The sequence below is a fragment of the Sarcophilus harrisii genome, chromosome 4 (assembly GCF_902635505.1).
Source record: "Sarcophilus harrisii chromosome 4, mSarHar1.11, whole genome shotgun sequence".
NCBI classification, from domain to species: Eukaryota; Metazoa; Chordata; class Mammalia; order Dasyuromorphia; family Dasyuridae; genus Sarcophilus; species Sarcophilus harrisii.
This window is the reverse complement of record NC_045429.1, coordinates 57,198,003-57,223,928: the sequence shown is the minus strand read 5'-3', so window position 1 is coordinate 57,223,928 and position 25,926 is coordinate 57,198,003. Positions and strand designations below refer to the sequence as shown.

At 34.5% G+C, this 25,926-nt stretch overlaps 1 protein-coding gene across 1 annotated transcript in view; it reads left to right on the top strand.

Moving 5' to 3' along the window:
• Positions 1 to 25,926, top strand: part of NME7 (NME/NM23 family member 7) — a 150,799-nt gene that overhangs the window by 59,576 nt on the left and 65,297 nt on the right. Inside the window, exons 8-10 of the mRNA XM_012547661.3 lie at positions 9,055 to 9,119; positions 11,351 to 11,419; positions 18,926 to 19,027. Coding sequence (XP_012403115.2) covers positions 9,055 to 9,119; positions 11,351 to 11,419; positions 18,926 to 19,027 — 236 coding nt within the window. The remainder of the gene's footprint in view (positions 1 to 9,054; positions 9,120 to 11,350; positions 11,420 to 18,925; positions 19,028 to 25,926) is intronic.

The window sequence follows — 25,926 nt, the reverse complement described above, 5'->3', positions numbered from 1 at the left end:
GGAGAGATGCAAGGGAGCCTCAGGGGAAGGATAAAGTTATGGGAAGTAGGCCACTCAGAGATGCATATAAGAGGGGAACACAGGATCAGGAAGCTCAAGGGAGGGGGACATTTATCTGCCTCAAGGCTAATTCAGCAAAAAATTACTCTATGTCCACTATCTCAAGGACTCTGATCTCTGAGGCCCTGCTTCAGGGATATGAGGAAAAATTGAAGAAGTGGGGAAGGGAAGGAAGAGTATGAGGGGGGATTTCCAAACAAGTCTGGGAAATATAAGGAAAATCTGAAAGATTTAATGATAGAGAACTAGCTAGAATAAAAAATCAGTTTAAAAATATTTCACAAACAGATAAACCAGATAAGAAGAACATAAAGATCAAAAGAAAAAAAGAATCAAAGGTAGAACACAATGAATATCATAATATTAAAGTAAATGAACCAATGTTAGTCAGTAAAAGAAAGAATTTTGAGGAATCTGTAATGAACATGGGAAACACAAAGGGAAATGAATCTCTTAATAGAATTACAAATAAATTTAGGACAGAAATCAGAGCTCTCAATATAGAATTAGTAACATAAGCAACTGTATAGCATAAATTGAAGGCATTATAAAAAATCAAAAAAGCAGCACAATAATTAAGTACAATAATCAAGAAATGACTAAGTTATGAATTTTTTCATGTTTATAGATTAATAGAGCTATGGGTTATAAGGCATAGGGAACTATTTATTGATAAAAGATCATGATTCTGATGCTATTGTTCTATCTTATTGTATGGCTATGAATCATGGAACATAGCAGTCTGCAAAGAAATGATCATGTATTTAATTACATTTTCAACAGAGAAGGCAATTTCCATGACATTCATATTTTTAAAACTTGGAGCCATTCTCTAATTCAGGGGTCCTCAAACTACAGCCCATGGGCCAGATGCGGCAGCTGAAGACGATTATCCCCCTCACCCAGGGCTATGAAGTTTCTTTATTTAAAGGCCCACAAAACAAAGTTTTTGTTTTTACTATAGTCTGGCCCTCCAACAGTCTGAGGGACAGTGAATTGGCCCCCAAAAAGTTTGAGGACCCCTGTCTAATTGGCAAATGATCTAAAGATTTGAACAGGTGACTTTCAAGGGAAGAAACTCAGTCTGATTAAGTCAAATAAAAAAATGCACAAGAAAAATATGAATTAAAAGATTTCTTAGATTACATTCCATATTGGCAAGGATGGAGTGAATAAGGGAAAAAAGTCACATTAATGCATTGTTGGTAGAACTGTGAATGGGTCCAACAGTTTTGGGAAACAACTTGGTATTATACACTAAGTTACTAAACAATACTAAACAATAGTTTTTGACTCAACTATAGTTCTCCTAGAACTATATCCCAAAGAGATCAAATAAAGAGAAAAAAACTTTCTATGTATTAAATAAATTGTAATAGTTATTTTCATGACGGCAAAAAACTGGAAACTATCAATTGGGGAAATACCTAAATAAATTGTGGCATATGCATGTAATGAAATATTGTGCTATTAAGAAATTAGGAAAAAATGATTTTAAAAAGACTTGCATGAGCTGATACAAGGTAAAATGAGCAGAACCAGAAGAACACTTTATATAATGACATCAAAATTATAAAAACAATTTTGAAGACTTGTAAGATCCTAGGAAGAATGATATAAGCAGAACCAAAGCAATTTGTAGAATAATAGGAATATTCTTGAAGCAGGGCCTCAGAGATCAGAGTCCTTGAGTAATTTTTTGCTGAATTAGCCTTGAGGTAGATAAATGTCTCCCTCCCTTGAGCTTCCTGATCCTGTGTTCCCCTCTTATATGCATCTCTGAGTGGCCTATGTCCCATAACCAATGATGAAAACCAGAACAACTGATCATTTCCATGTTTCCCCCATGCTCAAAAAACTCTCACTTGATCCTGCTAACCACCATTGCATCTCTCCCCCCCTTTTATTCTCCAGGAGAAGGCCATCCCCAAGAGGTGGATCTGCTTCCCTTTATCTTTGTCTCAGTAATTCTCTGTCTGGATTCTAGCATCATTATTCCACCTAAACTAATGAGCTCCTTACTCACTGCATCTTAGGACCATTCTCCATCTTTGCCCTTTGTAATTTCTCTGAGTTTATCTCTTCTTGGTGCTTTTTTTCTCTCTGGCTTTTCTTACTCTTTCTCTTGTTTTTCTTTCTCTTCCTCCTTTTCTTTGCTGGATTCTCACCCACATCGTGTCCATTAGTTATGGGTGTCTAGCAGACCCTTTCTCTTCTTCCTTGAGACTAATCATTTCATTTGTTTGATCTCATCGGTCCTGTGCTCTGGGTTACCATCTGTTTGTCCTGGCCTAAGCTTTTCCCCAGCCTCTGCCTTGGATCTCCAGTTACCTCTTAGACCTCCTGGACTGGACGTTACAAGAAAATCTTAAACTCAACACTCCAGTTACTAAGCTTTTCTTTCTCTTTAAGGCTTTGCCTCTCCCTGGCTTTTTTTAAAATCACTGTCCAAGTTACCACCATCCCCCTAGTCCCTGAAGCTCCCAAGCTAGCTGCCATCATACTAGCTTTCTCACCTATATCCCTCGCCACTCCGTATCTATGCCTTTGTTGAGCCCTGTCTGACCTATGTCCCTATCCCACTGTGGATTCAGGCCTAATCATCCCATATCTGTGCTGTAGCAAAGTCTGCTCATGAGTCTCAATGCCATTCTCCACCCCCCCACACCACCCTTAGCAGACAAATTAATCTTCCTAGAGTGAAAGTCTGACCAGATCTTCCCCAGAGGCTTCCTGTCACCTCCAGGATCAAATGTGAAATCTTCTGTTTGTCTTTTAAAGTCCTTTACCACAATAACTGAGCCCTTTCTATTCTTTCAGTCTTTTTTACTCATTATTCCCTTCCATGTACTCTACAACATAAAAAGCGTAAGCTCCTTGCTGTTCTTCACATTAGATCCTGCCTGCTTCACCCAGCTCCCCACATTCTCACAAGCTCTCCCTCCTTCCTCTCATCTCTACCTTTCAGTTTCCCTAGCTTCCTTCAAGTCAGAATGCCTCTGAGACTATGCCTAATGTATCCTGTGTATATGACTCTTGCCTGCCTTTATATCCCCAGCCTATAACACATAGCAGGTGCTTAACAAGTGGTTTTTGATTGACAGACTGATTGACACAATACCCATTCATGATTCCCCAAGACCAGTGTGAAACATGTTACCTATTTCCTAACCTAAACTCAATGGACTCAGGGGCAGAATGAGACATGCATTTTTTTGACATATTCAGTGAGGAAATCTATTTTCCTTTACTTCGCATATTTGTTACAAGGAATTTCCCTCTCCTCTCCCTAAATTCCAGTGTTTTAATTTTAAATTAATTTTAAATAGAAGGAAAAATATACCATGAATGTGAGAAAGCTGTATTATGTATCAAATAAATTTAAAGAAAAACTGGCAGTAAGACATCATTAGTGAAATATGTAATGAGATGTAAAGATTGGCTGGTCATGTAGTAAGGGTGAAAGGTAATTATCTTTGCATCATCAACAGAAAGCAAGGGAGAACATGAGCAGGATGGGCAGGCAAGGATGGTCCCCATCTTTAAGAACTTCCTCACTGATAAGGTCACAGTTCTATTGGAGTGTTTGTTTAATGGTATTTACAAAATAAAACTATTTTTATAGGAGAATAATCAAGGGAAAATATGGGTATCTTTGAGAACTGGTACAAGTTGAGGAATAGAACTAATGCTCAGCATATTTATCTATCGAATGTAGAAAGCCTCTTGTTCATTTGTTTTATTCATGTCCAAATCTTTATGACCTCAATTGGAGTTTTCTTGGGAGATAGTGGAGCTATCATTTCCTTGTCTTTACAGGTGAAGAAATTGACTTGTCTGGGGTCATGTAGTTAGTAGGTCCCGTACTCTACCTACCTGGCTCCCTAGCTGCCCCTGCAGCTTGCTCACTACTCAGTGCTCAAGCAGGCCATCTTAGATGAATGGAGTGACAAGCACAGAGGCTGAATTGTACTTCTCTGTTTAATAACAGTTATGGAAGCTGGCATTTGGTCTCCACTTTTTTATTGTGATTTAGACATGTACTTGTTCACAGAATGCAGTAAACCATAAGGGGAAAATGTAGCCAGTAAGATGTAAGAGTCCATCCTTTCATCTGATTAAAAAGTGCTGGAAGACTATTAGGTAGCTTTGCTTGGTAACATACTGCTGTCTAGGAGACAGAAAGCTTTTCCATCCTGTTCTTTGGCCTAAGGTTATTCGTTATGCATATTTGGTCGGATTAGTATTAAATTCCTCCTGTTGAATTTACTAATGCTTTTGATTTCTTTTATACTTTGTTGTTGAAAATTAATCCTAACTTTCTCATAATCTCTGGTTTTGATTTGACTTTACAGTAATCTCATTGGAAAGATTCACTGGCCCTTTTTTGAGGATCACTAATGAGACCCTTTTCCTTTTCATATTTAAATTTTGAAATAAACAACTTCCTTTAATTTGATTTAAATTGTTTATTAATGTTATCAACTTTATCCATTTGTAGTTTTGTCAGTGTACTTATTTCCACATATATTAGGATAATTTTATCTTTCTTGCATTGAATTCAATTTAATGAAGTTTTGATGTAGAACCTGTATATTTTGTCATTCCAAATTTAGCATCCATCTCTTTTCCAATGACTTATTTAGATTTTTGAGACTAAAATGCCAATAGATGTCAATAAAATTGCTTAATCTTAATAAATATCTTAAGGTTTTATTTTGTTTGTTTTCTCTTCTCTATATTTAAATAGTGAAGGGCAAAGAGAAAAACATTTTTAAAGTATCTGCTATGAGTAAGGTATTGTGAAAACAAGTTATAGATGTGAATGCATTGATAATAAGCATCCCTCTATTTTAGGTCCTTATCTTCTCTATTTCAATGATTGCAGTAATTTTCTACCTGCTTTCTGCCTCAAACCCTCTTCTCTGTATCCCATCATTTCCACTTAGCTGCTGGAATACTTTAAGCATAGATCTATATCATCCTTTCATCATTCCTAAACTTCATCAGCTCTTTGTTATTCTCAGTTCAAATACCCCTCCTTTGTGTGGCAGTAACCCGGCCCTTCCTAGACTTATTCTTGACTCTTTTCCATGTATTCTAGTACTCCATTGTTCTCTCTGTTCCCCATGCACAGCTCCCCTTCTTATTGCTCTAGAATTCCCTGCCTTTTACCTCTACCTCTTCCTTTTCCTGGCTTCCTTTACAAGACTGAGCTCAGGTTTTACCTTCTGACAAGTCTTTTCCAAGTTCCTTAACATGTAGTGTCTTACCCTCTCAGGTTACTTCCCATTGGCTGTGTATCTGTATTGTTTCCACCACTGGAAGGAGAGAGAGTTGAGGGCAAGGGACTCTGCCTTTCTTTGCATCCCCAGCTCTTAGCAGAGGGCCTGCACTTTTTAAGTGCTTATTGACTGATTGGTTATTTTCCAAAATCAGAACAATAATCTTGTGTTATTAGTTCATTCAAACTCGTATAGTTCAAAAACTAATGTGTCTCATTTAAGTTTGAATCTCTTCCCAGAAACTCACATGTGACTTCTGCATTAAAAGTAGTTATGGTAATATACTAAAATCTTGTAAACTTGCCCAGTTGCTTTCAGATTCATTAACCCAGTTTAATAACACATTTTTTAATCATAGTGACCATCAAATGGTGATTTGATTATGCCCACAAAGTTTGTATGAATTTTATAGATTTGATAAAATATGATATTCTCATGAATTCTCTAAAAAAAGTTCTATGTTTTAAATTTATGGATTGTTACATGTGTGTGTCAAATAAAAATTAAGGAAAAGTGATATTCCTAGTTAAAAATTTGATAGCTATTGGTTGGACATTTCAGAGAGACATTTTAAGTCCTTTCTTCTGGTGAAAAAAGCATCATCTCCTTTAAGAGGCATTTTCTGGTCTCTATCTGCTGCTCTTTCCTCTTCTTCAAAAATTACCTTGAATCCACTGTGTATTTATATTTTTTAAAAAAATTTAAATTTAATATATTTTATTTTCCCCAGTTATGTTATATGAATTTTAACATTTTTTTAAAGTTTTGCGTTCCAAATTCTGTCCCTGAACATTTATATTTTACTTGTGTAAGTATTTATTCTCTTTCATTCCTGCTACTCACTGAACAATTATATAAAAAAAGCAAACCCCTCAAAACAAAGATGCTTGGTGTAGCAAAATAAATTTCTACATTAGCCATATCCACAAATGTATGTATCATTCGGCATTTTTTTTTTGTCCAATACCTCTTTGGCAGGAGATGGATAGCATGTTTATCCTCAGTCTTCTGGAATCATGGTAGGTCAACTGATTACAGTTCTTAGGTCTTTCAGAGTTGTTTTTTCTTTAGAATATTGTCATTGCATAAATTATTTTCTTATGTCTGCTTGTTTTATTCTGCATCTATTCATAACGGTCTTCCCAGTTTCCTTTGAAAGTGCCAGGTAATTATGCGATGTTTCATAATATTCAGTAGTAAGATTCCATTCATTACATTTAGTATTTTAGCCATTTACTAATGAGTTGAGAAGGAAATAGCTAACCACTCCAATCAATACCCCTGTGAAAAAATTCCAAATGGAGAGTTGCACACAACTGAAAAGTGACTTAATAATAACCATACATAGATACCTCTTTACTTTCCCAGTTTTCAAAGATTTCCAAAGAAATCAAAGAAAAAGGAATCACATACAAAAAATATTTATATAATACTTTTTTGTAGTAGTATTATAAATTTTTTTGTATATGATTCCTTTTTCTTTGATTTCTTTGGGTAATAAGTCTGCTAAAATTGTGTCTAAAAGGTACTGCATAGTTTAGAACTTTGGTGGCATAGTTCTAAATTGTTCTCAGAATGGCTGGACCAATTTATCATTCTACCAAAACTGCCTTAATTTTCCTGTTTTCCAGAACTTCCTCTAACATTTGTCATTTTCCTCTTTTGTCATTTTGCCATTGATGTGTTTGAGATTAAACCTCTTATTTTGATTTTCATTTCTCTAATCATATGTAGTCTGGAGCATTTTTTCCTCTTATGATTGTTGAGAGCTTGAATTTCTTCTATTTAAAACTACATATCCATATCCTTTGACCATTTATCTATCAGGGAATGGATCTTAGTCATAAATTTGATTCAGTTCATTATTTATCTTAAATATGAGAACTTTTGTCAAAGAAATTTGTCTATAAATTATTTCCTTCTAGTGTTAATTGTATTAGTTTGTATAGAATCTTTTAAAGTTTATATAACCAAAATTATCTATTATATCTTCTGTGATCCTTTTTTCTTACTTGTTTGGTTATACACTCTTTCCCATCCAAAAATCTGAAAAGTAATTTCTTTGTTTCTCTAATTTGCTTTTATTGTCACCTTTTATTCTAAGTCAAATATACATTTGGAATTTATCTTGGCATATGTTGTTTGTTCTTGATGTATACCTAATTTTTGCTGTATTGTTTTCCAATTTTCCCAGCAGTCTTTTGTTAAATAATGAGTTCTTGTCCCAACAGGTTTATCAAATACTGTGTTCATTTGTTTTTATTTATTGTGAACCTAACCTATTCTATTATACCAGTTCTTAGCTAGTAACAAATTGTTTTGATGAAATAGCTACATTTTGATGATACAGCATAATTTGAGTTCTGGTACTGCTAAGCTTTTTTTCATGTTATTTTTTATTGATTTCTTTGATATTCTAGATTCAGATGAATTTTATTACTATTTTTCTAGATCTATAAAGTCTTTATTTGCTTCATATTTTTCTTATTAGTTAGCTTTATTTTTATTTATACAAATTGTGTTTTGTAATTGGGTTTATATAGTTCCTGTGTGTGTTTTGGTAAATAGACTTCCAAATGTTTTATATCTTCTGTGGTTAATTTTGAGTGGTATTTCTATTCTTTCCTGACTAATTTTATTGTTAATATACAAGAATGCAGGTAACTTGCGTGTAGTATTTTGTCCTAGAACTTTGAGGAATCTTTTCTTTCAATTAATTGTTTTTTATCGTTTTTAAAGTAAATCACAGTGTTATTTTTCTTTGTAACCCAGATATCTAGAGCAGTGCCCTATGTACTCTAGGCTCTAATAAATATTTGTTGACTGATGGGATACTGAAATGAATGGAATGCTCTTTTTTTTTTTTTTAAAAAAGGCACCAGTATGATATACACATTCAAATATATTTTTATATTGAACAAATTATAGAAAACTACTCACTTCATTTTTGGAAGAATTAATAGAATGTCTTGTATATATAAATATATGGATATCGATATAAATATACATTATATGAACATTACCTAGGATTTTAATATTTAATAAAGTCTCTTATCCTTTGCTTTTGGACAGAAAAGGAAGATGTTGATTTAACATTAGTATAGATGTGTAGCTTTGATATTGGTTTGAATAGCCAGGCCCAAATAATATTTAGTAATGATCTGATTTCACCTTAGAAGGAGAGCCGTGACTAAATAATGCTACCCACCTCCTGACAAAGAGGTCATAATACTAAAGATAAAGAATTAGACACATATCTTTAAACATGACTATATGGGAGTTTGTTTGCTTGACTATTTGTTATAATTTGTTATAATAGTTTTTTTCTTTTTCATTTCATTGGAAGGAGATGGAGAGAAAATATGCTTGAAAATTAGAAAATTAATTTAAAAAGAAACATATTGCTTTGTTATTTTGAATTTTCTTGTGTATATTTTGTCTCCACAGTCAAATTGTAATTAGGTGATGGGCAGAAACCTCATTGTACACTTCTTTTTTGTCCTCTACACTGACAAGCTCAGGTTTTTATGTACATGGTAATTGATAAATACTTTACTGAAGACCCATAATGGGAATTGACTGAACTTCTCTTGCAAAAGTATGTGCTTTCAGAAGCATTGTGCAAATTATTTGCTTTGATGTAGAAAAAAAGTTTATTCTTAAGTTCATAATTTTATAATTATGTGTCTGTTTTGTTTTACATTTTCAGGGCTATTGGGAAAGATCCTAATTGCCATCCGAGATGCAGGCTTTGAAATTTCAGCTATGCAGATGGTAGGTATTTTTCAGGGAATGATGACTTATTGCGGACAAGTAAATTCACTTCATTAAAAACTAATTGCATTTACCTGGAAATCGAATTTTAGTTAGAAATGCTTTTATCATATGTCCTTTCACTGTCAGCACCAAGTGTTATCTGTGGCTCAAAAGAAAAAAAAAAGACATTCTATCCAAAGAGTGTCCTTAGAAATCTCAGCTTAGCTTTTGCCCCTTGCTAGGAACCATCAGAGTTTTGTTCCCCTACTCAGAGTCTTCCCTGAGAATTTAGTTCATGTTTATCTCTTTGCAAAAGAGGGTCAGAGTCTGTAGCTCCCGCAAATGCCCTCAGACGTGGTCCTGAAATCCCTCTACTTATCTAGTTTGTCAGTCCCATCTCCTTGTGGTCAGTGGCGTGTGCCCCCTGCCCATCTCCTTGTCATGGCAGACCCTTGTTGGGCACAGGCAGATGGCCCCCTCTGTCATATGCACTCACTCATCTTCCCCCCCCCCTTTGCTTGCTGCCCACAAACATCTGTGCTTTAAAAAAGTCCTCCCTCAGTCTGTCCATCTCCTCTCGCTATGATCCCGTCTCTCCCCCCCACCCCTTTCATGGCTAAGAGTCACTTATGGTGGCTGCCTCACCAAAATCTGACTTCCAGTCTCAGTCCCCCAAATTGGAGGAGATTAGCAGCCTCTTGTTGGCCTCTTTGACGTGGACCGTAGCCCTCTCCTCCTTGGGACGCTCCTCCTGCTAGTGTGGCTACTCCATCTTAGTCTTTTGTTTAATCTTCATCCAGGCTTCCCTGCTTACCAGGGTGTCCCCGGAGCTTCATCCCTTGTCCTCTGGACTCTTTCACTTATTGATTGTATCGATTCCCAGGGGTTCAGTTTTTATGTCTGTGCAGGTGATTCTCAAGCACTATTGATCCAGCGCTAATGGTTTTCCTGACCTTTAGTCTCACATCTCCAGATGTTCGTTGGATATCCTGTTAACATCTTAGACTGAGCATGTACAGAGCTGAGTTCATCATATCCCCACCCCCTCCCCCAGACTCTGTCTTCTCTGTTGCTATTGAGGACACTTCTATCTTTCCAGTCACCTGAGCCAATAACTAGTAAAACCCTCTCTCTCACTCACTTCTTGTACCCAATCTGTTGCAAAGTGTTTTTTTTTCCTATCTTTGAAGCATCTCTCACATATATCCCTTTCTCTCTATTCACACAAGCTACCATCCTGGTTGCAGACCCCCATTATCCCATACCTAGATTACTGCAATAGCCTTCTATTAAGTCCCCCTGCCTCAGGTGTCTCCCACTGAAGTCCATCTTCTGCTTCACTGCCAAAGTGATTTTCCTAAAGTTCAGGCAAGTCTGATCTTGTCTGTCAATCTGTCCCCATCCTCTTCAATAATCTCTGGTGGCTACTACTTTCAGGATCAAATATAAAATCTCCTGTTTGGTTCCTAAAACCTATCATAGCCAAATCACATCAATAAGATAAGAGGACTAGATATTTTCTTTTATTCTCCTGCATTCTGAGACTTCTCCAAAATTATATAGAATAAAGTAATTTTAACTATTTCAACTGAGAACTCTAGTATGATAATGACCTGAAGAACTACCAGCAGAGAAGGCTGGTTCCCAACTGAATCATTCAACACCCTATGCCCAAGCACTACCATATCCTGGCTAAACTACCAAAGACAGGCAATCTACTGCCTGATTTTTCTCTATTTTTCTGAGTTGATTTTTAGTCCTATTTTAAAAAAAAAACAAAACAATTTATACATGTTTTGATTAAAGCCATTTGCCCCAGACCACCCAGTGAGGCAATGGCAGAGATAGATCTATAACCTAGGTATTTAACTTTTAATGCTATATTCTTTCTGCTATACCACACTTCCTCTGACTGAGAAAGTTTAGGATAGCTAGGGACTCTTTGAAAGGCTTAGAATTCAAATAATGTTATTTCAACCATTTTATGAATCAGTATCTTCATTCATTTATGCTTTTACTATTATTGTTAATCTGGCAAATGAATACTCTTCATTAAGTGGGGTTTTATTAACACATTTCTCTCAGATATTACTTCCAAAGAGTATTTATTTTATTTCTGAATTTTGATTCAATTTCATTTTAATGTAAATAACATTTCAAGGAAAAATACTTCATCTTATATAAAGGTAGAGTTTTGAGTTTGCTATTTATTTTTAATTTAAGTTGTCATTCTTAATTTTATGTTATAGTTCTATATGGATCAAGTTAATGTTGAAGAATTTTATGAAGTTTATAAAGGAGTAGTAGCTGAATTTAGTGTAAGTATTGAAGAAAATGTAAAATATTTATTATAAATACACACACAATGTGATGAAAATTTTGTGCATCTATAGCCTAAGGGGCATTTCATTGTACTTCCAATCCCCTTCAGAATCCAACCCATCATCATTCAAAAAACATTTAACTCCTACTGTGTGCCAGGAACTGTGCTAAATTCTGGGGATACAAAAAAAATGCATAACATAATCCCTATCCTTATAGATTCCATAGTTCCCACAGATTAATTGGGAAGACAATACATAAAAAGAAACTGAAAAGGGACATGGAAAAAGGGAGAGGATTTAGGTAATTCTGGGTTCAAGGTCTTGATAAAGTCCAAGAATGCAGCTAGGTGGGTAATGATGAGATGGGTTGTCGTGTGTAATGCCCTCCTTAAATGAAGGATCTGGAAGGAGCTCTCCACTATCCTCTATCCACCTTCTCCAATCAGAGGGAGGTATTTCTGAGGAGATTTAAGCTTCAGGGTCAATGGACTCTTACAGGAAGATGAGCATTCAATGAATAATATTGTCTGAACTGAGCAGGGGAGCTCTGAACTTGCTATAGTAGCTGTGATGGCCTAGCAAGAACTTTGAAATGCTTGTATTTTGGGCTCAGTGGATAGTAGTGATTGGGTTGGCTGCTCAGCTACTGTGGTGTAACTGCACTTCAGATGCAGAGATATGGATGATTGGTACAGAGTCACAGACTGACCCTATTCTGAACTATTGAGATGATCTCTTTGATGCAGAACAAAGCAGTTATTTGTGTTCAGATGCTCCCACAAGGTGAGGTATACCAAGATAAATCAGGCAGAAATGCCAGTACTCAACCATGATTGGAAATGTTCCAGTTCAGATGGTACTGACAATGGAAACAAGAGACCTATGGCCATACCTGAAATACTGGAATACCTTCTTTATGTACCTATACCGAGTTGTCACAAAAGTGGAAATATCTCATCCATTGTAGGAAAATGTAGAGGGCTGAAACACTGAATCAGACAAAAGAGCACTTATGGCTAATTACCTATTCGATATAAGACAATGACTCTATAAGCATATATTTAGATGATGGCTTTCCTCATAATTGGTGTCTGCACAATGGGTGGTAGTGAGGTAATCGTAGGCAAGGATTGGAGGGTTGAGAGATGTGGGTCTTACTTGGCAGCAGGACAAGGAAGAGAGAGGCTGGTGACTCCAGACTCCAGAATCCAGGATTCATCTTTGGCAAGCCGAGTGGCAGCTTGCCTGCCTCTTTACTTCTCCTCCTAAAGACCAAGGACTTTGATTTATCCTGACTCTGACTGATTCTGAGGCCCTCCAGGAATCTAGTCCAGACATTAAAGGAAAACACTTCATGCTGCAGATATCAACAACATGCTCATTTCCTAATTACACAATACTATATTATTGAGCAGCACAAGGATATCATAAAAAGTAACTCCATCCCAAAGTCTATATTATATGCCACAATAGTGGGCTCAGTGGTCCTCCAATTGAGGAGTTACTAAAATCTGAAGAAAGAAAAGCTGAAGACCTTGTCACTAAAATCTTTTCTTACTGAAACCTTAGAAATTATCTCTAAAAATTAAATGACAAAAACATCACTTGATGCTGCAAATGACTTTGGTTTTTTTATTATTAATTTTATTTTTGATGAACAAAAATTGATTTTCTTTGCCTTCTGCAATCCCATCTCCTAATTGGAAAATACCCCAAAACAACATTATAACAAATATACATAGTCATGCAAAATAAATTCATTGGTCATATCCAAAATATTTATCATTCTATTTCAAATGATTTTGAAAAGGAGATGAGCATACTTAGATAGGAATTTTGCAAAGCCCTTTTTTAGTGTGATAGCATGAATCTAACCAGAAGCTTAGTTATACCTTAACAGAGTGATTTAAACAGACTAAAGTTTTCATAACTATCCTAAATGAAGATCATCTCCTATTTTACTTGACAAAAAGTTCAAACACATTTCAAAACTTACACATGACAGTCAGTACATATGGTATCTGCTGCCACTGCAAGGAACTTTTCATATTGAGGTGTTCTATAATGAATTGTTATTGTGAAAACAAAACAAACAAAAAACCAATTGAATGACATTGATATATTCCCTAATTAACAGCAACTGAAAAGAAATATGCAGAACAGAAAAGATTTTCAGAAATTCTTTATTGTTTTAGTTCAGCTATCAAGGATAAAAAAAAAGAAAAAAGCCAAAAAGCTAAGGTAATACAAGGAGCTAACGGTAGTACAAATAGTATGATGAATAAAATAATTCAACATCATTTAAAAACAATCACTTCACTACAGATATTTAAAAAATAAAAAATTGAGAAGCAAGTAAAAATCTCTTAAAAAGGAAGATCTGGAAAATTTTTGGTTACCTGTAAACAGAATTCATTATCCTTCTTTCCAAAGCTCTAGTCCTTTCCCAAACTTTCTTATCGAGTACTCCTTTGTCCTTCCAGATTCCCATACTCATCACCTTTGTATCATTCTCCATTCCTCTTACACTTACTCCACATATCCAATATGTTGCCAAGTTTTGTTTCTATCTTCCCAATATCTCCCATATCTATCCTTTTCTTCCCAGTCACTTAGGTGCCACCTTGATGCAGACACCCTGGTTGGTCTGTGGAATCAGATTTGTCAAATGGAACTGAAAGTGGCTGATTCCTGGACACAACTTGGGAGAGGACTAACAGCAGAGAGTAGGGGAAAAATACTCTCTAGGACAAATGGCTGAGTCATGTGGATTTATTTAGAAAAATGAAAGAGCTTAAAATGACCTTTTAGAACTCCTTAATTCTCATAAGAAATTACAGAAGGGTTATCTTTAAGGCACTAAGACTCGATGATCAGTGTAGATTATTTAAGAAATTGTTGAAGCTCTAAAATTTGTCCCTGAAGGCTATAAAAATTTAGCATCTAATGAAAAAACTTATCACGGTATGACCTGATGCTAGAATTGTATACTAGTGGCTAACTATTTTTCATTGACAGACAAAAAATTCCCATACTTAGAAATATAGTCTTCAAAACATCCTTGACAATTCAATGTGTAAACTATGCTAGAATTATACTATCATCACAGGTTGAACTGTTGCTCATAATCACTTGTACATAACATTGATCAGGGAAATCTTGAGAATATTTTTACCCCACAAAATTGGGGTAGTTAAGTGGTACAAGTGCCAGACTGGAGTTAGAAAAGTTAATATTTGTGAGTTCAAATCTGACCTCAGATACTTAGTAGCTATGTGATCCTGGGAAAATCAACTAACCCTGTTTGCCCGAGTTTCCTTATCTGTAAAAAGAGTGAGAGAAGGAAGTGGCAAACTACTCCAGTATCTCTACTAAGAAAACCCTCATATTTTCCTCATTTCTGAAAAATCAGACCCAGCTGAAATGGTTGTGTCCAACTCTTTGTGACCCCATGAATCCTTGTCCAAGAAAATTTGGCAAAGATACTGAAGTAGTTTGCCATGTCCTCCTTCAGAGGCCAACTGAGACTAAGCAACTTGCTCAACATCATGCAGTTAGGAAGTGTTTGAGGTCAGATTTGAATGAATTCAGGTCTTCCTGACTCCAGTACCTTATGTACATTGAGACACTTAGCAGTTTCCTAACAACAACAAAAAACCATACCAAATATGGGTAATATCCAAGTTACATGAAACAAGAAGCTTTCAAAATATAGAAACATAGAGGAGAATAGAATCATATAGGAACAAGATGATGTATAGATAATTCCACTTGTCCAATTGTTACAGAAGTTGTATTGAGGGTTCTTTCAGGAACTTAGAGACAATGAGCTCCCATCCTAACTTTTTTTCCCCAACCATAAAATTAATAATTTTATTTGCCTGTACCATAATCTGTATATACAAAGAATAATAAGCATGATAGAGACTTACCTGGTAACTATTTCTATCTGAATTTCATTGAAAAAGATGAGAAGAAATATGATGATGATGATGATGATGATGATGTATGACATCAGGTTTAATATTCTATTTAAAAGCCCCTTAAATAGGCTATTTATGTTGAGACTAACTAGTATACATTCTCAAAGCTTGGTGAAAAGAACACATTTAAAGTAATTAACACTTACTCAGTACTAGTTTTAAGCTGTGTGGAAAGCAGGGAAAATTGGATGATGATGGATTTAGGATGTATGCAAACAAAACCCAAGAGATGATGAATGAAATGCAGAGCTTATGACCCAAAGACAGTTTTAGAAAGATTTGTAGCAGAGAAGGAAGAGAATTGATGTTTTAAGAGAACATGATAAATATGTTTTAAAAATTTACATGAAGACATTTGGAACAAATACACTTCACCAAGTGATAATAAAGGGAGACAAGAGGTATGTATCATTGACTGATCAGTTCTAACCAAAAATGATTAGCCATATGAAATAGCTAAGACGCATGAGTGGAATCAAAGAACATCTATATGAACTGAAGCAATTATATTTCAGTAAAGATATGCCAACCAAATTACTGAGCCACTAGATTATTAGTAGAAATTAAGAAATTTATGGTAGGAGTTCAGGATCAGGGAATTACCTCAGTAAGGTAATTCTTATGAAGTTTGAACGTATTAATTGATACACATTATTTAATTATTTAACAAATAATTAAATTTAAATTAACACTAAAAGCTGGTTCTTTGAAAAGATTAAAAGGATTGATAAATTTTTAGACAACCTTATTAAAGAGAGTGACATAAAATTTAAAAAATTAATTAGGGAAACACAAGCAATTGGAAAGAAAAATAATTCTGAGAATTTGCTATGCACAAATTCCTGCAAAGCTTAGAATTTAAAGAATTATCTACAAAAATATAAAGTATTCAATTTAATTTAACCTAGAGATCTTAATGAATCTAAATTCAGAAAATTAAATTAAATTACCAAAGGAGGGAGAAACTTGGTCAAATTTGTTGCTGAATTCTATCAAATGATTAAAGAATATATGCTATTTATACTACACAAATTATTCTTGAAAATTTAGAAGGAAAATACCCCACCTTACTCCTTTTATGAGCTATAGTCTTAGCATCTAAACCAGGAAAGGACAGATAAAAAAAAAAGAATACTAGTCTTAATACCATAAATATATATAGATTAAAAAAATTGTAAAAAATGACTATAAAATATTACAAAAATTTACCCCCTTAAATCATTCATTTAAACCAAGTTAAATTTTAAATATGGCTCCAAGGGCAATTAACCATCAGGAAAAATTAATATAACTAATTATGTTAAAATTATTTTAAAACCACATTATTATACAAGTGGATATAGGGTACAAAAACCTATCTTTGACAAAGTATAGTAATCATTTACATTTTAACCCTACAAAGCATACCATAGAAGACTTAATATAATCTAAAATAAAAAATTAATATTTTACTCAAAAGAAAAATACTAGAAGAGAGCCCAACTAATCCAGCAATAAGGCAAGGATATTTCCTTTCTTGCTGCTACTTAACATGGTTTTAGAAATGCCAACTAATCATTGCAACAGGAGAAAGAAATTAAAGGCATAATCATGGGAAAAGCAGAGATAAAATTATTCCTATATGCAGATGACATCATGGTTTACTTAGAAAATCCTAGGGAATCAACAAAGAAAATAATTGAGACAATTAACCAGCTTTGTTAAAGATTATAAAATAAAATCACAAAAATCAACAGCATTTCTAAATACTTTAGGATTTAGTGAACCATGGACCATGAATCACTTTGGCCAGCTGCCTAGTTATATGTATGTAAAAACCACTTTTAGCTTGTGGACTATGCAAAAACAGGAAATAGAACAGATCTGGCCAACACACTTTATTGTGCTGACTCCTACTCTTAACAACAACAACAAAAATCCAGGTGACAGTAATAGAAAAGGAAGTCCTATAGAATTAAAAGAGAACTTCACTGGAGTGATAACTAGTGTTTATGATTAGACTACTTCAACAAAATAACAATATTACTGAAATTAAATTATAGCTTGTTGTGTCTATATCAACCAAACTGCCAAGGGAATACCTTACAGAAATAGACCAAATAACAACAATATTCATTTGAACTAACAATAAATCTAGAATATTAAGAAAAATAATGGAAAACAGTAGGCCTGAAATGGAAAAACATATGTACATCTCAAAATATATTATAAAATAGTAACCATCAAAACTGGTGCTGATTTAAAAAAATTTAAAGGAAACTAGTGGAACAGACAAAACAGTGTTAAATCAGAAATGATTCAAACTGAATAAATCAAGTTCTATTAAACTTGAAACATAAAGTTCCTAGATAGGAACTCTTTCACTAAAAAGAAATGCTAGCAAACTTGGAAAAAAGTCTGACAAAAATTAGAGTTAGACCACCACCTTACAAAATATTAAAAAAAAAACCCACCCTTAAAATGGACTTCATGAATTGAATATCAAATTCTAAAAACTTAGGAGAGATTCAGTTTAGATACCATCAACAGCCATTGATATTGGGTAAATTTGTATTCAAACTATAGATAAAGACAATTATAAGAGACAGAATGGATAATTTTGGTTAGAGTTTTTACATGCACAATACTAATGCTGAAAAGAAGTGAAGCAGTCAACTAGAAATATTAGTATCAGTTGTCTTTGATATCTAAGATATACAGGTAACTAACAGATACATAAAGTCAAAAGCAATTCCAGTAGATAAGTGGTGAAAGGATGTGAAGTTTTCAAAAGAAGAATGGCAGACAGCCATCATATGAAAGGATGCTCTGGACCACCAGGAACAACATTGAACAACAAAAAAATTGAAACTGAATGCTGAGAAATCATAACCAGACTTATCCTCCCCCCAAAAAAAGTAAGAAGATATGTTCATTATTTTTAGCAGAGACTGAAGGATATGAATGTGGTATACTGAATGTAACATCAGTGTTTTTTGATATGTTGATTAATTTCTTTCATTTTTTTGTTTGTTATAATAAGTGGCTTGAAGTAGGGATAAAGCATATATACATAGGTAAATGTAAATGTTGGAAAAACAAACAAAAATTAATTTAAAAAATTGAAGCAAATATAAATTGCAAAATGTCTTTGATTCTGAGAATCAAAGGTAGAGCATTCCTGACATGCATTATCACTCATGTAAGGATGTATTTGGGATATGGATAAATAGTACATTAGGTTCCAAAAATAGCTATTAGGCCTCTTTGCCTAGGATGTGGTTCACAAAGGGTATTGATATGAAATAGATCTAGAAAAGTAGTCTGGTGCTAGGCCATGAGGATTTAAATGCAAAATGAATAAGGATTTGTTTGTTCTGTGTTTTAGGAATATTAGTTTCCAAGATAGACTATGAAAAGCCAAGAACAGTGGCATTAAATCATCCTGATTGCAGATGTTCAAATCTAGGAGAATGGTGGTGCCATCACTAGAAGAAAAGTAATTTTTGAAATTGACAGTGATCCTTTTCTCTTTTAGGATATGGTGACAGAACTGTATTCTGGTCCTTGTGTAGCATTAGAGATTCAACAAAATAATACTACAAAGACATTCCGTGAATTGTGTGGACCTGCTGATCCTGTAAGTTATTAAAACAAAAATGTGAAAAATTAAAAGTGAACAATCTTACTATTAAAATCACCATTGCAAATACAAAATCTTTTTAATCTTAGTAAAGATACCTTTTGGTATGTTGAGGAAGCCATGTTTTGATTAGTGATACAGATTACAAACTTTGTTCAGGTTCCTACCTTTAAGAGGATTCACTCAGCAGTTTGAAAGCCTTCCTATTTTTTAAAAAAAATTTTGGAGTTACTTTTGGAATATCCATTTAGTGTCTTTCATTCTGTCTACAAGACTAATCTGCCTACTTTTATAGTCATAAATATATTCTTGGTGATATTTTTGTTATCACTGATAACATGCTGTAAACTAGTCACATTAAGCATATAGCTTACAAAATGGCAAGACATATGCCTATCCAACATGTTAGCCAATATCATGGAATTGATGATAAAGTTCTCCAAATGCTTTTATTCATGCATCACAATGGACTAATTTCATCAAACTTTAGAATGCAATAAAATTCTTAAGCCAAACTATCCAAATTCGAAAAAACAAAATAGATGAAAGATATCCATTGATTAGACTAGAATGTGAAATTGAACTAGAAGTCATTCCATCAGTATATATCTCCTACTTATATGATCTAGGTCATGAATCTATATTTATGAGCACTCAATGGAAAGGAGAAAGAGATTTACCTTGATTGAATTTATTCAAAATTGTGAATTGTATTCAGTGATTGATTACAGATGCTTAACAGAAGTGCCCTTTTATCAAAAATATTTTCTCCTTGTAGCTATTTAACTACTAAAAATGATTAGGAATCTAAAGTGAAATGGAGGATATTAATAATCTGTAACAAAAAAGGAATCTTTTACATCTTATTACAGAAATAAAAATGACATTTGAGAATGTTATTCACAATAAAATGTTATTTTTACTTGTTTTCTTTTATAACTCCAGAATGAAAAGTTTTTCATACTTTGATAGCATACAGAATAAAATCTTGTAATTTAATTGAAATTTGAAAAAGAAGATAATTTTTTTTCTTAAAAATTAGCATATCTCTTTGCTAACTCACCTAGAGGAATTAGTTATGCTACCCTGGGATACAAAATGTGTTAAGTGCTTTCCTTTGGCATGAAACTATTATTTCTAGACTGCAAAAACAATAGTAAATAGGTCCAGGACTGAAGCAAAATGGTGTACTGCTCCATTTTGAATCGGAAAAAAAAAACCTCAGGTGAAATTTAATCATTTTAACATTCTCATTTTTTTTTTAGAATTTCCTTTGGATTTGTTTTTAAGAATTTTTTTATAACTCTAGGCTATAAGGAGCTGCTTTTGTTCTTTTTGGATAAAAGAACATTAGAAAGACATACAAATATTTAAGCATAAAGAACATACCATTGACAAGTAAAAATATTGTTAATGAAAATTTGATGGACTTGACTGAATACTTATCATATCATTCACATTTCTGTAGTATTTTGAGGTTAAGAAAAAGCTCTCCACAGGATAGACCTTCTATGTAAGTCTCATTTTACAAATGAGAAACTAAGGTTCAGAGAAATTGAAATCATAAAGTTGGTAAATATTAGAGCTATGATTCAAATCTTATTGTCTTGACTCCAAGACTATTGTTCTTTAATTTTGGGAATCCTACTGATTTCAGAAAATGTTGAAAGAGTGATACAGTTTTCCTTTAGTTTTAGGTTTACTTTGTTTTCTTTATTTTCATCCTGGTTCAGAATTATTCACTATCTCTAAAGTCAGTAACATTTGTTGGAAGCCATAGTGTACTATGTATAGTGTACAGCTAAAAAGGATGCTACTAAGAAAATAACACAATCCTCAGTAACTGGGATCTAATTGGGAACTCATCATTTGTGAATATGGAAAACATTTTGAAATTCTGCCAAGTACCACTACTTCTAAGCTCATACAGTTTTCTCAAAATGCTGAAGGGGAATGCTGAAAAGTGAAGAGAATGGAAATATCAAAATACACTAGACACATAAAGGTGATAGAACTGGAGATGCTGAGTAAATCATGTAAACTCCTGGTCACTGCATAGTTTGAAATACTATTTATATTATGTTTTAGAAAAATGCAGAATTTTGTTTTACTTTTTTAAAAGTTTGTGCTATTGGTAGCCTGGGATTAGTTATAGTTTGATATCTTTAAGGAAATATAGTTTGAGCTGAGGTAGAAAATAAGAGAAGAAAATAACAGGAATAAAGGCAAAGATTAAAGTGTATGCAGATGGTATATAAATGACATCAAACAGATTTACTTAGGTACACACTAAGTCGGTCCTTAGGTACTTATATTTAGGTACTAATACAGATGTAGTTAGGTACAGAGACTAGTTTAATGGGTGTTAGGAGAGGAGAGAACTTGAGGGGAACAAGCTAGGAGATGTTATTGGAAAGAAGTTATGGAGATCTTTTAAGATCAGGAAAGATAATTGAGAGTCCACTGTAAGTGTGACTGGAATGAGCAGGAGCAGTATGACTAGGAAACACATTAAGTTCTTCTTGGGATTTTAGATAAAATAAATTAGACTAAAAATTCTGGGGAGGGTGGATTTTACAGAAATTGAAACAGGGAGGATCTACACTAGAACAGTCACTAGAGCAGTGTAGCACAGACTCTGAAACTACTTTCCCAACCTCTCATGGCAATAACAAGCTGGGGCTCTGGAGCTGGGCTAATGTGTCTCCTCAGGAACCTGGAGAGCATCCAGTAGTGCTGCTGGTGATTTTCTAGTGTTACAGCTCACAAGTCCCCACCAGAGTATTTTCCCTTATGATTATAGTTGTTCTCAATTAGTCATTTTTGATTATGGTGGTACAAAATACCATTGTCCTTACCTAAGTCTATGACATATTTTTTTTCCCACAAATATATACAGAAAGTCCCTGGGAAAGTGGGCTCAAACATGTGGCAAAAGAGTAATAAGGTTCCTGAAAGTCTTTTTGCTGGAGTCTATAAGATGTTCCCATTAAGTTTGTAATAGTTTTTTTTTCCCTCAAATTCTTTATAGAGTTGTGATTATTTTGATAAACATTATTGTATGGAAGAATTATATAATTGCATTGTCAATTTGATCCTGCTTTATTCTGACTTTCTTATGTCAGGAATATTGATTGGAGAATCAAAACATGCATCATAAGAGCTATATTTTGCAGCCCATGAGAGAGAGAGAGGGAGACAGAGAGGGGAGGGGAAAGAGGGGAAGAGTGCGAGAATGAGAGTGAGAGCAAGAGTGAGAGAGAGAAAGAGCAAGAAAAGAGAGAGAGACACAAGGTTCATTGCTGTGGAAACAACCAGGAAAGATAAAAATCATTTATAATTACATGGGATACTTAGAGGTCCAGGAAATAAGTAGATCGATGATATACAAAATAAAATAGTAGAAGTGGTAAGCAGCTTAATGTGGAAGCAAAAATGGTATTAGTATACTGATTTCCTAATCAGGATATCTGATTTAACTCTACCTGATCACAATCTCCTTTAATTCCTCTTATTATTAGATCCGACCATCCTCTTAATCTATCATCCTGCATGTATCCTCTTTTTTTCAGTGAAATTTATTTTTAATGCTATTTTATTTTTCATTATATGTCATTTCACAGTTTTTACAATTACACAATCATTTTCAACATTAATTTTTTCTCTCTTCTTTACTTCCCTCTTTCCCAAAACAGCAATCTAATATAGATCATACATATACAGTCGTTTTAAACATATTTCCACATTAATCAAGTTGTGAAAGAAAAATCAGAACAAAACAGAAAACCCACAAGAAAGGAAAAAAGCAAACAAACAAAAAAAGTGAGAATACTATGCTTCAACCACACTCAGTCTCATAGTTTCTCTCTGGATGTGAATGGCATTTTCAATCCCAACTCTATTGAAATTGTCCTGGATCACTGTATTGCTGAGAAGAGCTAACTCCATTTTTCACATCCAGTCCCTTTTTTCCACTCCCATAGCTCCCATCACCACCTAGATTACTTCCTGAATGGTCTCCCTTCTTTAAGCCTCTTCCTGCTCTGGGTCATCCTGGACCCCACTGCCACAGTAATGTTTCCTACATGCCCCTGTAACCATGTGATTCCCCTATTTAATTAACCCCAATAGTTTCCCATTGCTATTGGTGTAAGATAACAGCTCCTGGCCTCCTGGAGATTAATGTCCCATCCTGTACTCTGTGAATTAATAACCACATTGGCCTTCACCTGTCTTTTACGCACAATGCTCTATCTCCCATCTCCATGTCTTTGCACTTGTATTTCCATATACTTCCAACTACTCTGAATAGATTTGTGTTGATTAATTGTGAATTTATATTGTATACAATTATGCACTTGCATCCCCTTAGAATGAGCTGCTTCTTGGGGTGAGTAGACATTTCATTCTTTGTATTTGTACCTCTAGGACCTAGAACAGAGCCTGACATATAGAAGGTGCTTAATACTTATTGATAGACTGATTAGATGGTGAAAGAAAAGTCAGTTGTTCTGATGAGCTTTGTATCACTTGGCAGGAGAAAAGTTGATGTTAGGAGAGGCCTTGAAGTTCTGGAGGGCAGGGCTGTGTTTACAATGATCAGATCGCTGCTCTTGGTGCTGCTGGGAGGTGTGCATTCACAGGCATTTGTCCTACACCTGAACCAGTCCTTGATTGCTGTAGGATCCTCGCATAGTATATATTAGTGCAAAAATAAGTAGTGCTGATAAGTCTGAGGTAAAATTGGAACAGCACTGGGTGAGCTCACTTCTCTATCCAGTTCTGAAAGAGAGTAGCTGTGTACACTTGGATCTCCAATTCTGGACCATTTTAATGACCATTCTCTTAACTGTCTTAGACTTCATTGTTTTTTAAAAGTGGCAACCAGATTGAATATATTTTGGCCAGATAAGAGACCCATCTTCTTTTTCTTTATAATTAAAGTTTTTTATTTTTAAAACATGCATGGACAGTTTTCAACATTCACTCTTTCAAAATCTTGTATCCCAAATTTTTTCCCTCTCTTCCCCCCACTCCCTCCCCTAGACTACAGGTAATCCAATATATGTTAAACATGTGCAATGCTTTTATACACATTTCCACAATTATTATGCTGCAAGAAAAACCAGATCAAAAAGGAAATAAATGAGAAAAAACAAAATGCAACCAACAACAGCAAAAAGAGTGAAAATACTATGTTGTGATCTGCCCTCAGTTCCTAGTCTTCTCTCTGGGTGCAGATGGCTCTCTCCATCACAAGACCATTGAGACTGACCTGAATCATCTCATTGATCATCTTATTGAAAGAACCATGTCCATCAGAATTGGTCATCATAAAATCTTGTTGCTATGTACAGTAATCTCCTGGTTCTATTCATTTCACTTAACATCAGTTCCTGTAAGTCTCTCTAGGCCTCTCTGAAATCATTTTGCTGATAGTTTCTTATAGAACAATAATATTCCATAACATTCATAGACCACAACTTATTCAGCCATTCTCAAGTTGATGGGCATCCATTCAGTTTCCAGTTTCTGGCCACTACAAAAAGGACGGCCACAGACATTTTTGCACATGTGGGTCCCTTTCCCTCCTTTAAGATCTCTTTGGGATATAAGCTCAGTAGAAACACTGCTGGGTCAAAGGGTGTGCACAGTTTGATACCCTTTGGGCATAGTTCCAATTTGCTTTCCAGGATAGTTAGATCAATTCACAACTCCACCAACATAGTGTTAGTGAGACCTACCTTCTAACATTGAAATTCTTCTGATTATGCTACAGAACTGTCAGTCCATAGTTCTTTGGTTTGGGAGGATTGATGGTAGTACCTAAAAAATTCACACAGGATGAGAAGATTTGAATGGTTGTCATCTCTACCATTAATGGAAGTGTTGGCATCCATAGAATCCATCAGAAAAATTCTATAGAATTTTATACACATGTATATATATTGATAGATAAATGTGTGTCTCTCTCTCTATATATATGCCTATATTGGGTGTATGTATGCATATATAGATATGTAAACACATAAACATTTCTATTTATCAATCCATCTGTCTGTCTATCTGTCTGTCTATCTATCTGGGTTTCTTTTCATCTTGCTATATGAACTTCCCTGTTTCCTCAGAGGATTGAGCTGCATTGAGATAAACCTCTATAAATCATTTCAAAAAAAGGATAGATGTGGAGGGAGGGAGGTTAGAGAAAGCTGATAGAGGATTAACTACGGGCAAATAGTTGACGGATCATCTGTCCTCTGTGGAAAGGACAAAGTTCTGTTTTGAAAAGCCTCTCCTGGTATAAAGTGGAAAATATGTGTACGTGTATTGGTAAAAATATTTTTCTTACTTGTTTCTTTTTTCCCTCAAAATCTGTCATGGTGGGGATAGGTGAAATGGGAAAATACATGAAAAAAACCTATATATTTCTTCTTCTCCACGTTCATTAATCTCATACCTTCCAGCAACTAATGTTTTTTAAGCTAAGAGAACAATAAATCATGCTTACTTGTTCAGTGAGAGGAAATCAAGCATATTTTGGAAAGTCTTATATTAATACATTTATAAATGAAACAATGCTGAGAATGATGGAAAATTTGTTCGGCCTTGTTGGCTCTTCCCTCAGGTCTTTCTTAATCTTAGCCCAGGAGAAACCCATGGGCCCTAGATTGTGCTGGGATTTAGCAGGAGGTATGTTGGTATCCTAAATATGTTGGACAACTTGAGTTAATTGTAGCTTCTGGAGTGAACTAATTCTCTTCTCAGAGCTTAGCACAATTCTGGCATATTTCCTTGAAGAAATGTTGATAGATTGAGTTCATGAAACTCAGTTTACCTAAATGGAAGAATCAGTGGCATTGAGCAATAGCTTTACATTTCCTCAACCTCTGTCCCAC